Source organism: Copadichromis virginalis, linkage group LG7 (genome assembly GCF_057382275.1).
Source record: "Copadichromis virginalis isolate Kocher_CV1m ecotype Utaka linkage group LG7, C_Virginalis_male_GT1.1, whole genome shotgun sequence".
Taxonomy (NCBI): domain Eukaryota; kingdom Metazoa; phylum Chordata; class Actinopteri; order Cichliformes; family Cichlidae; genus Copadichromis; species Copadichromis virginalis.
In genome coordinates, this window is record NC_140624.1 from 50,156,188 (window position 1) to 50,169,245 (window position 13,058).

Sequence of the window (13,058 nt, forward strand, 5' to 3'; positions counted from 1 at the left end):
ACTACATTTGTATACAGATTCAGTGGTCCCTTGCTATAATGCGGTTCACCTTTTGCGGCCTCGCTGTTTCTCGGATTTTTTTGTATGGACTTTTCCATGGTTATTTTTTATTTTTTGGGGTTTTTCCAGCGCACTGTGTTCTGCGTCTTGATTGATTGACAATGGTCTACAGCCAATCTCGTGCTGTGTCTCTTGTACAGTACAGAATGCGTTCAACTTGTCAAATTTACAATCTTCGATTGCTAGCAGTGTGACTCTGAAGTGCTGTACTGTATGTTTGTAAGTTTTCTACCCAACAAACACAACAATGTCCACGAAATGTTTTGTCCCTGCGGGTTCCTTTGGTTTCATTCTATAATACTGGACTTATTTTTCTACGGTTTGAACTTTGAGACTGTTTGAACAAGAGAGAAAAGTGTGAACATATTCATGCCTGTCTGAGAAAAGTGTATAAAGTGTGTAGTGAGGGGTTTTACAGCCTTAAAACATCTATAATAATTGTAAAAAAATAAAGTTGGCTACTTCGTGGATTTCACCTATCGCGCATTATTTTTGGAACGTTACTCCCGCGATAAGGGACCACTGTAATATCTGAATTAATGCCCATCAGTCTTTCTCCTTACAGATAAATACAGACAGATGAATAGAGTTTTCTATACTAGCAAAGTGTTACTTAACTTTTTAAAGAAAACCTAAGTTAGGTGTGTTTAAAAGCGAGCAAGTTAAACATGTGACCGCTGGGCACGCTGTCTTCTCCCCACTGTCCTATCATAATAAAAGATTAAAAACCTAAAAGAAAACAGAGGCAGAATCACTATTTAAGGGGGTAAATGACCTGTACTGAAGTTTCCTGAGTTATCCTCTCTCAACAGGGGACCAATGAGCTCCAGGTGGGTATGAATATACTGGTTTATGTGCGGGGACCACTGGTCACACTGGTGGAGCCGACGCAGCAGATGCACTGTTGACTCGAGTAGCACAGTAGCCCGGGGGCTGCAGAGAGGGTCTCCAGGAAGCAGACTGCTGGGCATGCCTCTCATCTGGAGATCACTCAGAGCCACCTGTGACGAGTACAGAATTTCACGTGTTTGGGGGGTTTTGCAGTACAAAATATTTTTGAAACATATTGTGCAGTATGTGAAACAACACAAGTTTTTTCCATGTATAGCCCAGTGCAGCAATTATCCAGTAATATGATGTTAGGGCAAAGCCTGTATGCGTAGCTGCTTGTGTTTCCAGATATTTAACGTTGCCCATGCTTATTATAAATCTGATTCAAATATCTAATAAATCTGTGCAGTACACCGAGTACCTTCTCTCCAGGGTTACTGCTGTAGAATAACACACAAGGATATAGTTCATTAGCGACCACACTTTCAAATGCCAACTTTGGCTCCTAAAAGAAAAAGAAAACAGGCAGACAAAGATTAAACAAGAGCACAGGACTCAATCTGAGGAATACTGACAGTAAATATTTGACCAAACCTTGTCATTCTTAGCAAATGATACAGTATGAGCCTCCATGTCCAGGATGCAGGTGATGGTGTCACCCTGTGTAAAGGAGGGAAGTGTGCGCACCAGTTCCCCTCCATGGTAAAGGTTGCCACTATAAGCACGATACAGCCACATATCTGTAGTTGTATGGTGGTTGTGATCTCTAACTGGCCAGCGAGAAACACCAACACACGTTCCCTCGTTGCCTCTATTCTCTTTGGTAATGTAGAACTGTGGAGAGAAGCGGCATAGTGTGGTAAATTCTAATTTATAAACTACAATTAATATAACAAACTTTGAACTGTGTAATTGTGGTCCATGTACAGAGTAAACTAGTACTCACCTTCCATATAAAACAGCCAGAGTTAATGGCAGTGGTTGCCAAACCGTAGCCTTTCCCTCCAGAACCATGTGAGAGGATGTTCCCGCTCTCCAGAGAACAGCACATTAGTTTGTGTGGGTCAAAGGAAAAATCTCCAATGGGAATACATTCATCATTGCTGCCAGGATTCTACGAAACAATGGATTTGATACATAATTAAACATTTGATAAAATATTAAACATGTATGTTATGTATTAAACACTTAATTTATATATTAATGTTGTTTTCTTTGTTCTTCTTAATTGCACTTACAGAAGTTTGTTGTGGAGTAAAAAAAAATCATTTTGGGATCAACTTGAAATACAGGCAGATGTGAAATGTAAAAGTAAGATCAGAGGTCAAATCTTTTTGTTGTGGTGCAAACTACAATGTGGTATTTGGAAACCACATACTCCAGTATCATTTCCTAAACATTGCCAGTACAAAGAGAGGCAGTAAAATCTGACGGATAGTCTTAAAGATCCACAGACTTTAAAGACAGACCTTGAAGAAGAGGTCAGAGGTCCAAATTAATGTTTATATATAACGTTACATAGCATTATTATAACTTTGACCTTCGGATTAAGCCACTGACCTCAACAAGGAGAGCGCAGAAGTCAAATGCGACATGATATTTTAAATCTTTAAACAGTACTTTCTGTATGTTGACAATACACATCACACTTGGAAGAATGGAAGTTTTAAGGCTTTTTAAAAAACGTTTCTACCAAGAGGTGAAGTTTCAATGGACTGTTAACATGACCCCTCTACACCCCTGCAGCTTTATCAGAATGAATTCCAAAGTTTTCGAGCTATTGTGTTCATAGAGTGACACGCACAGGCGCAAACTCTACTAAAAACATAACCTCCTCTGCAAAAGTAATCTTAAGCAAATATTGCAAAATAATGTGTGTCAATGAAAAGATGTTAACGATGAAGTGTTTCTGCATACAGAGGGTGGTAACTGCTGTGGACAACACACTAAGACAAATCAGAAATCTCACATTAATTCTAAAAAAATTTAATAAAATAGAATTTTGAAAAAAAAAATAGAAGTACATGACTGAAAGTTAAACTGAAAATAAACAAAGACAGGAAAATCCCATTTTCATGAAATAATAAATACAATAATAAAACATTATAGAGTTTAGTTTTATTTGAATTATTAAAATTCATTTCACAATCCTGATGTAATAATTTTGATAATTAATCCTACTTGTACATTTCTATCCTCTGACACTTTTCATCTCAGCCTACCACAGAGAACAGGCCCATCTGTTCCATCGAGTGGCCCCACTGTTTTCAGTTTCATTGCTGCCAGGAAAGCATTTCATTTTGCCGTAAACAGCATTTCCTCGTGGATTACTGCTATCCTTGGCTATTTTCAACAGAGAAAAAGTGAAGGCACTTTTTGACATTTTTATGTGGCTTTTGTTTGGCTGGATGAAAAATTTAATAGACTGCAAAAATACTCAAATGTGATCTAATGTTTTAAATACAAAGATGAGGATTGTTTATGCAACAGACATGATTTCTTTTCTGCAAATCAAGACAGTATAAAACACGAGCAAATAAAAACACACAAGTTTAAGGGTGTGTAGTATTATTTTGTGTAACCGTTTCTCTCAAAAGGTTATCAGTCTACAGTGCAGGGAAAGGACAGTTAAAAAAAACAAAAAATGACTCCTATCACTTCAGATCACAGTAAAAACATACAGAGAAGTGCACATGCTTAAGATGAGCCGATAAGAAGCTGCTGCTTTATTAATATGTAATGCAGTACATGGTGTTCATAATGTCTTACCCCTTTGTCTTTTTCAGGCATTTCTTCATGGTTGCTCTGACTTAGAGGCTCCTCCCACATATAAACAGACAAGAGCTGAAAGAGTTGTTTAACAATCTACAAGAAAACAGGGAAAAATACAAGTGGGTAATCCTGCATTCATCACCTTTAACATGTCATGCCAACTTGGTACTGTTCAGAACACTCAAGTATTCTTGACCTATTTTGTTCAATTGTTGCATTTACTATATTTACATGTTTACATCATACCTGTTCAATGTGAACGGGCTCAGAACAAGCAGGTAACAGTCGTTCTAAAACGTGGAAGGTCAGAAGCTTAGTGCGGAGGTTCTGGAAGCGTGGAGATCCTGAAGAGTAGAGTTTTGTGATATTAATTTTAAAAGCAAAGTGCAGTCTTAACAGTATTAACACAGATTTTTTTGTTTGTTTTTTTAAATATGCCTTACCTAAAGAGCACTTGTGTGAAATAATGGCCATGAGTGGATCGATCCATCTTATAAATGTAGAAAGTCTTTTCATTACTCTTAATGACAGTACACGCCTCAGAAACACCAAGAAATCTGCAAGCTGGGATTCAACTACTTTGCTGTTTTCTGCTCCTAAAACAACATAAAGAGAAGGAAGAACATGCTCAGAGGGGTGACTTGATTTAATGGTTTTACAAATGCCATATCCACCCTTTATTATTTCTAAATTTGCCCCACCGACTAGATTTGTGTAGGACTCCACATCGGTTTTCTCGGCTGTTCCCATCTCTGCTATCTGTTGCTGGTGGAAATTGTACAAGATGTTCTGGAGCTGCTCACACATCACCTCCATAAGGGCCTGGGATACATCGATAGGCAGCAAATCCTCACACGAGCTATAAGCACAGGTTAAATTTTTATGAAAATTTTAGACAAGGGTAAAGAAAAGAAAATAATTAGTAATTTATATATACTTTGTTTATTTATTTATTTATGTTTTTATAACCTCTTCATTCTCACCTTGCAGCTACAGTCAATATCTGAAGCAGGCGGGCACAAGCGAGCCTCACGGCTCCACCCAATAGCATAGATCCAGACGCTGTAGCTGCAAACCAGCCCTGGTTGATCAGCACACAGCTGTTGTTGGTCAGCGTGGAAAGAATTTCCAGGATGCCACATTTGATGACTAGCACCAGATCCACAGGCTGGTAACGGAAATTCAGTGCAAACATTGTGGCAAGAAGAAGGTGCTGGCAAGAACCTGAGTGTGACAGAGACAATATGTTAAATATAAATATCAAATATATATTAAAACCTAAACACTGCAACACTGTGTAAGAAAAAACCTACCTGGATGTTTTCTTTCAAACAGGACTCTCTGTTTAAGAACACGCACCACCTGCTGGTAGAAGGTGTGGGCTGCAGACTGTAAGTCTCTCTGTGTATCCAAAGAAGCTGAATGTGTGCCACACTGCATTGAGAAAAGAGGGGGGAAAAAGACAGCCAAATGAAGCATGGTTACAATTTTCAGTGTCTTTCTCTTCTCCATCCAGATTAGAAAGCATATTCATTACTTCTAAACGTCTTTCCATATAGCTATAAGATGTACCATGTAGTGCTGAGTCTCATAATTAGCAGAGTGGGAGCCAATGATTTGTGTTCCTAAGGCAAAGCATCCAGACAGGAACTGCAGCTGCACAGACTGCAGCAAAGCAGGAAACTGGTTGGATGCTGTGGATTCACAGCTCTTTTCTTCCATCTTAGACAGAAAGGCTGACATCTGACACAAGGCCTCCAGCCGCATCTGATCAAAACAGACAGAGTTTGTAGATCATAAGAGACTTTCAAGTTCCTTACACAACAAACAGCATCAATTAATAATTTGTCATATAAAAGAAAGATTTGAATTACCTCAGCCCGCTGTTGCTGCTGCATAATGGCAAAAGTAATAGACTTTGGATCTGCCTGACTACAACTCTGACCAGGGGAAAACACCGTTGAGGAGGGCGATAAATGGGGCAGGCTTCCATAGACAAAATGAAACATCTGGTTAAGAATAGGCAAAGTGTTGTTGCTGTAGTGGGACATGGTGCTGGATGGGCTGATGCACTGTCGCAGGCGATCCCAAGCATCTTTCATTATCCCCAAAGAACACAGAGGTAAACCTAGAGCAAAGAGAGGCTCTTGTATGAAGGACTATAAAACATCTCATTCATTCTCTTAACATCTTTTTCTGGATATTATCTTGACTTGACAGGCAACAAGCTATTAAATTATTCAATATTATTAGATTATGCAGAACAGTTAAAACAGTCAGGCTGTCATATTGATCAAAATGTTTTGCCTAATGTGATCAGTCTTTATTTATTCTGCCTGCTACAAATTCTTATGTTATTTTTAAAGAAAATGATAAAATACAAATCTCCAAGTCCCATTTTGTGCAAAAGAGCACTTGGGTCTTCTTTCCTAAGGGTTACCTGACAATAATTTACCTGACAAACCCAGACTTGAGCTGTCTGGGTTTGTGTTTTTAGTAGAACAATCAGTGTCTATACAATCTCTTAACGACAGCGTACAAAAGAACTGCCTGAAAATGTAGGTTATAACATAATCAGTAGATGATCTGAACTTTCCACCTACCCATTTTATTCCTTGCAGATCCAGAGGTGTTTTTGGACTGATCAGACTAAATGAGACATAAGAGCAGTACATTAATACTGATGAAGAGCTGTAAAGCCAAATTCTGTTAGAAGATTTTGATAGTACAATATTGACCTGTTTTCTTCCACTGACAGTGACTGTAAGGGATTCTGCTGACAATTTCCTGAAAGATGTTGTGGACAGTTAGTGCAAAAACTGCTAACACAGAACACAAATACACTAAAACAAACACACACAGCATACCACAGTCTTTACCTCCCTCCAGTGTTCACAGCCTGAACGTTCTCCCTTTCGCTGGGTTCCACCCAAGCAGGCCTGACCCCCAGCAGAAGGAAGAGGCATCGGGACACCACCAGATGGCAGACAGCAGGGAAAGACAAGCTTTCCTCAGATTCCCCATTCTTCTCCCACTGCTGCTTGGAATCAGGCTCTCCCTCAGGGCTGACTGGGCTCTCCACGCTGCTCTGAAGGGTGGAAGTGCCGAATGACTCGTAGACTGTCACATTCTGCTGCACTTGCATGGCTTCCCGAGTGGCCATGAATGATTCTAGGACTTCTGCAGGGACATCGAAAGATGTGTGAAAATAAGATGTGTCATATTTCTTTCTGTGTGTGTGGCTGTGCTGTTTATTAGAATAAGAACAAATACAGTTTGCATTTCTAACCTGACAGGTAAACACGACTGCCAAATCTGTCATCGTCTGCAACCTCTTCCTGGTTGTGGTTTGCTGCGGGTGACGGGGGCACCTGCACCTCCCGGCTACAGTGTCCTACTGATTGCTGCTCATTATCCTTCCCCACCTGCTCCACTGAGGTACATGGCTCTTGCCTTTCCACATCAGGACTTTGAGGAGACTGAGAGATCTGCAGTTTAAGTAAATGCTTTAAATACATATCTGTAATTTTACCTGATAAAAATGATCAGATTACTATAAGTTAAAAATCAATTAATGGACAGAAATGAAGCTAATCACAATCATGCAGCAGTATTTACAAAAACATACATTTTAGATAAAGTGTTTACAAATTTGTTAAATGAAATCAGGATTACATATATTTAATTATACTGTAATGGTACCTGTTTAGTAGATGCTTCTACTTGTGTCATCCTTGAACTGCTTTTGAGGGTCATCAGAGCACTTCTGATTTTATAAACTGTTTCATAGATATACAACAGCATCTCACAGGGCTCATGGCTGTCTCAGCAGAGTAGATAAACACAGTGGAACAGGTTATACAATAATATACACTGAGGCAGGAAGAAAAAGTTTGACATACTAGAAACTGCTTCAGTAAACTGACCTGTCCTGCCAACAGGCCTCACTCTGCAGGCCCGTGTGTTTCAGGAGAGCAGCCAGACAGCAGCGGCACACAATTTGCAGCAAACAATCACCTGAAGAGCCTCCATTCTCCCATTCTGCTATCAAAGCAATCAATACAGATCAATTTTAAAAAGACACAAAGAAAAACTTTCCACATTTAACCAAAATTTAAATACATCTTAAAAACAAGATTCTCAAAATAGGAAGTTAGTTCAATATAAGCTGTATTATTAACAATATACACTTTCAAAATTATAGACATAAACAAGCACCAGTACCTTTGCCGTGAGCATAATCCTCCATCTTCTGCCATATGCCACCTGCAAGTCCTCTGGATGAGCCCAGTGCCAGTTCCAGTAAAGTCCGGGTTTCTTCAGTCAAGCTCAGCTCAGTGAGTCTGGCATCAGTACTGCCCAGCAGCACTACCTCGGTCAGCCATGTCATGCTTGAGTCTACAGATTAAAGCAACATGTAGAATGTTAATGAAAACTGCTCAGGATTAACTCAGACTATTTTCTTTGTTCTTTAAGAATAACGATAATGATACCTTTCATTTAAAAAGGTCAGGCTTCTGTGTGGCACAGTATCTTAAATGTATATATTTTTATCGTGAATAAGGCTACGTTCACACTGCAGGCGGAAGCGCATCAAATCCGATTTTTTTGACCCTATGCGACCCATATCCGATCATGGTATGACAGTTTGAACGGCACAAATCCGATATTTTCAAATCCGATCTGGGTCACTTTCGTATGTGGTACTGAATCCGATACATATCCAATGTTTTAGAAAGCGACTGCTGTTTGAACGGTCATGTCGCATTAAATCCGTCTTTTACGTCACCGACACAAGACAGACGCCAATTATCAGCGCCCGAGAAGACATCACGAACGCTTCCTGGCCATCCAGTGTAGATGTTAGTGAAACTGTTGGGAAGACAACGTGAACATTTTATTTGTACTGTATAATCTGCAGATTCTGACAGAAATCTGCAGCTATCCTTTGAAGCACCGCTCCTCTAAAACAGCAATAAGGATCATTATTAGGTTATTTACATTATTATGTAAATAACAAAATAACTTAAAGCAAAAATTGGGAAACGTAAAATCCGAAGTCTTTATATTAAGGGCCGTCAGTCAAACAATATTGTTTGCTCTGGGTCTAAACAGAGCGCGTTGTGTGTGACGTCTTCTTTTGCGCATGCGGGCCGCTTTGAGCGTTCACACTAGAGCGCGTTCTGCTGTCGCATTTTAATTGTAGTGTGAACGAGCAGACAAAAAAATCGGATTTGATCAAAAAATCGGAATTGAGCATTAAGACCTGCAGTGTGAACGTAGCCTAAAACTAAAACAATTGCCGTGACTGTAATATCCTCTTGGCCTGGAGCTATTAAAAATAACTAATGCCATTTGGCACAGCTAAATGAAGGCTTTTATTATTACCAAACCGATCATGGTAATATGGTGCAAAATAAATCTTGCATTAAGGATTTACGAAGCATTTGCACATGTGAAAACCTGAAGAGCCAGCAGCATGTTTTCCTACCCAGCTGTTCAAAGTCCATCTCCAGGCCATTCCTGAAGAGGACATTTGATAGCCAGACCTCTGACACTTTCTCCTGGAGGGACAGCGGCGAGCCTTGCAGCATACCACCGAGGCAGCGGCCAACTGCCAGCGCTACAGACCTTTCCAGGTCCAACAGCCAGGCCCATCTGCACTCCTCCTCCTCCTGCGGCCCAATGCTTGTGTTTTCTTCACTTTTATCTATAAGAAATATCACTTGAGATTGTTAGATTGGTCTAGTGTAACAATGCAGCAAACAATGCTAAAGAAATAAATGTCCAGCATAAATCTAAGGGGCATTGAGCTTACCTGAGCAGGTTTTCTGATCTTTCACTCCTAGTTCTTGTTCCTCCAGCAAGACAGTCTCTGGCAGCAACCTGTTGAAGTCATTGAGCTGCTCCAGCAAGCCCAGTAGATGGCTCAGCAAAGGTTGAACTGTGCCCAGGGGCAGCAGGAGCAAGGAGTACATTACTTGGCACAGCAGGCTGCCAGACACTGAATTGTATAACACCACTGGGACAAGAGGTGAGAGGAGTAAAGGGATTAAACTAACTGAAGTGATGATAAATATAAACAATAAATATAGCAGCCAAGTAGAGATTAAAAATTACTTTTCAGATATATAAATGATTAGAAGGGAAGTGATTTTGTGTTTTTTGTAAATAAAAGAGCAGCAGAAAATCCCTTTTTAAGTGGTGTAGCTAGGTGAAAATAGCGCACACTTGCCAAACACTAAAGCCATTTTTCTTACCTTGCAGCTTTTTGATGATTTGTTTGTCTGGGGCAATCTCCTTTAACAATTTGGTTGATCTCCTGAGGGTCTCAGTAGCGCAGGGAAGCAGCAGGTAAAGATGCTCACGAAGCAGTGCTACACTGCTGTCATCCTACAGAGCCAAAAATGCAAACTTAAATGCAACTGCAATACTAAGGTTTGGTATGCCAGCACATTGTACCCTGAAACATTTAGAAATGTGTCATTCGCTTTCTATTGAAGTGCTCATTTCTGATGAGGTACCACTCATTTTCCTTCACATTTGGCAGAGTTCCTTGTTTACCTCGGGGCTGGAACTGATGTAGCAATGAGCAAGCAGGTGTTTGTGAAGTCCAGAAAGCAGCTGGTGAAAGTGAGAAGGAGGATCCATTTGTCCCTGACTATCGCCAACAAGCTGCTTGTCGCTGTTTTTTTCCAGTTCCCCAAATTGCTGCTCCTGTATGAAGATAAAGACCAACAGAAAGCATTAGGAAGAACGGGAACAAAGGATCAGTGTGTGAGATAGCTAAATACAAAAATAGATGATTTGAAATGAAATGTAAACATAGAAAAATATATATATGAGTCGGGCGGCGGCCAGGAGCGGAGGTCCTGGCGGACCGATTCCTGGCTACAACGACTGGCAATTGGGACATGGAATGTCACCTCTCTGGTGGGGAAGGAGCCTGAGCTAGTGTGTGAGGTTGAGAGGTACCGGCTAGATATAGTCGGGCTCACCTCAACGCATGGCCTGGGCTCTGGAACCAGTCTCCTGGAGAGGGGCTGGACTCTGTCTCAGTCTGGAGTTGCCCCCGTGAGATCTTCAACGCACACCTCTGGCAGAGCTTCAATAGCATTCCAAGAGAGACTGGGGACATTGAGTCCGAATGGACCATGTTCAGCACCTCCATTGCCGAAGCCGCTGCACTGAGCTGCGGCCGCAAGGTAGTTGGTGCCTGTCGTGGTGGTAATCCCCGAACCAAATTGTGGACACCAGAGGTGAGGGGAGCTACCAAGCTGAAGAAAGAGTCCTACCGGGCTTGGTTAGCCTGTGGGACTCCGGAGGCAGCTGATAGGTACCGACAGGCCAAGCGGTCCGCCCAGAGTTCCTGAAGGCTCTGGATGTTGTAGGGCTATCTGGGTTGACATGTCTCTGCAATGGTGCGTGGAGATCAGAGTATGGGAGTATGAGGTGACTGGCCCATTGCTACGGGCCATTCAGTCCTTATACAACCGTTGCAAGAGTTTGGTCTGCATAGCCGGCAATAAGTCGGACTTGTTCCTGGTGGGTGATGGGCTCCGCCAGGGCTGCCCTTTGTCACCGATTCTGTTCATAATTTTTATGGACAGAATTTCTAGGTGTGAAGTCGACTAGTCACGATTACGTCGACTATTAAAATCGTCAACGACTAATTTAATAGTCGGCGCGTCGTTTGAAGCTTTGTTAGATCCCAAAAGACGCAGGAATAAGTAGTAGGATTTAAGAGTGTAATAACGGACTGAAACAGAAGATGGCAGCACTGCATGTACAAGGATGCCAGCTGCCGTTAAACCCCGAAGAAGAAGAAGCTGTGTCCCAGAATTCATAGCGCAGCCCTGCTCAGTTTCCAACGGCAGCTACTTCGTTTTAATATTACTCTTATTATTCTTTCTGGGTCACAAAATAAACGTTTGACATATTTTCAGGTGAGAATGTAGCTGTGTAAACCTCAAATATCTGCTCAGTTTATCAAGACACCACATATTTTCAAAATCGCTCAGATGATTTCGGAGACGTCTGTTACCCACTAGCTCGATAGTTAGCCGGGGGCAAGGCTCACTGGAGCCCGTGAGAACACCGGACTCCCAGCAAATCGTTTTCAAACCCACCACCGTCTTTCGCTACTCAGGTTAAACATACATAAGTCACTTAGATAACTTAAAAATGATATTATTTGGCTTTTTTTTTGTATTTTATTTGTTCCTGAGTAAATTGGTTTGGCTGAGATCAAAGTTATAGTTTTTACACAGCTGAATAAACGTCAAGCAGACAACTGATTATCAGAAGTGTGAGATGCTCACAATATACTCCGGTGTCCTGTTATATTTTAGATAGCAAGGAGTTTATTAAACTTCACCGAAACAATCTGCAAATTTCATTAAAATTTAATAAACTATCATCTTGTCTTTATTTTTAGTTACCACATACCTTAAACACTTAAAGCTGTAAGCTAATGATAGTTATATAAGAGCAGATGTTGCTGGTGCAATAAGCTGTATGCTGTAAGTCCAATGGATGCATGATCTGATTAGTCGACTAATTGCAAAAATAATCAGTGACTAGTCGGCTATCAAAATAATCATTTGTGGCAGCCCTAGTGTGAAGCGGTGGGAATGAGAATCAGCACCTCCAAATCTGAGGCGATGGTCCTCAGCCGGAAAAGGGTGGAGTGCCTACTCCGAGTCAGGGATGAGACCCTGCCCCAAGTGGAGGAGTTTAAGTATCTCGGGGTCTTGTTCACAAGTGATGGGAGAAGGGAGCAGGAGATCGACAGACGGATTGGTGAAGAGAGAGCTGAGTATAAAAGCGAAGCTCTCAATCTACCGGTCGATCTACACCCCTACCCTCACCTATGGTCACGAGCTGTGGGTAGTGACCTAAAGAACGAGATCACGAATACAAGCGCCAGAAAATGGGGTTCCTCAGAAGGGTGGCTGGCGTCTCTTTTACAGATAGGGTGAGAAGTTTGGCCATTCGGAAGGGGCTTAGAGTAGAGCCGCTGCTCCTCCACATCGAAAGGAGCCAGTTGAGGTGGTTCGGGCATCTGACAAGGATGCCCCTGGGCGCCTCCTGGGCGAGGTTTTCCGGGCATGTCCCACCAGGAGGAGGCCCCGGGGCAGATCCAGGACACGCTGGAGAGATTATATCTGTCGGCTGGCCTGGGAACGTCTTGGTGTTCCCCCGGATAAGCTGGAGGAGGTGGCTGGGGAGAGGGAGGTCTGGGCTTCTCTGCTTGGGCTGCTGCCCCCTAAACCCAGCCCCGGAAAAGCGGAAGAAAATGGATGGATGGAACAGTCTGACTGAACAGTAAAAATGTGCACAATATTCAGAAAACCTGCTAAAACTTTAAACAAAACTACTTATCAAACCCCACT

The 13,058-nt window shown here is 41.6% G+C and overlaps 1 protein-coding gene across 1 annotated transcript in view; it reads right to left on the bottom strand.

Annotated features, from left to right (window-relative positions):
- Positions 1 to 13,058, bottom strand: part of LOC146706000 (putative E3 ubiquitin-protein ligase HERC1) — a 42,048-nt gene that overhangs the window by 18,622 nt on the left and 10,368 nt on the right. The window contains exons 16-38 of the mRNA XM_085463956.1: positions 10,228 to 10,380; positions 9,924 to 10,056; positions 9,482 to 9,685; positions 9,155 to 9,373; positions 7,888 to 8,061; positions 7,590 to 7,704; positions 7,366 to 7,483; positions 6,953 to 7,151; positions 6,543 to 6,843; positions 6,402 to 6,450; positions 6,267 to 6,312; positions 5,538 to 5,791; positions 5,236 to 5,430; positions 4,977 to 5,097; positions 4,647 to 4,887; positions 4,365 to 4,522; positions 4,107 to 4,259; positions 3,910 to 4,007; positions 3,661 to 3,756; positions 1,838 to 2,005; positions 1,486 to 1,725; positions 1,313 to 1,396; positions 836 to 1,061 (exon numbers count right to left, since the gene is read on the bottom strand). Of these exons, the coding sequence (XP_085320082.1) occupies positions 836 to 1,061; positions 1,313 to 1,396; positions 1,486 to 1,725; positions 1,838 to 2,005; positions 3,661 to 3,756; positions 3,910 to 4,007; positions 4,107 to 4,259; positions 4,365 to 4,522; positions 4,647 to 4,887; positions 4,977 to 5,097; positions 5,236 to 5,430; positions 5,538 to 5,791; positions 6,267 to 6,312; positions 6,402 to 6,450; positions 6,543 to 6,843; positions 6,953 to 7,151; positions 7,366 to 7,483; positions 7,590 to 7,704; positions 7,888 to 8,061; positions 9,155 to 9,373; positions 9,482 to 9,685; positions 9,924 to 10,056; positions 10,228 to 10,380 (3,745 nt within the window). The remainder of the gene's footprint in view (positions 1 to 835; positions 1,062 to 1,312; positions 1,397 to 1,485; positions 1,726 to 1,837; positions 2,006 to 3,660; positions 3,757 to 3,909; positions 4,008 to 4,106; positions 4,260 to 4,364; positions 4,523 to 4,646; positions 4,888 to 4,976; positions 5,098 to 5,235; positions 5,431 to 5,537; positions 5,792 to 6,266; positions 6,313 to 6,401; positions 6,451 to 6,542; positions 6,844 to 6,952; positions 7,152 to 7,365; positions 7,484 to 7,589; positions 7,705 to 7,887; positions 8,062 to 9,154; positions 9,374 to 9,481; positions 9,686 to 9,923; positions 10,057 to 10,227; positions 10,381 to 13,058) is intronic.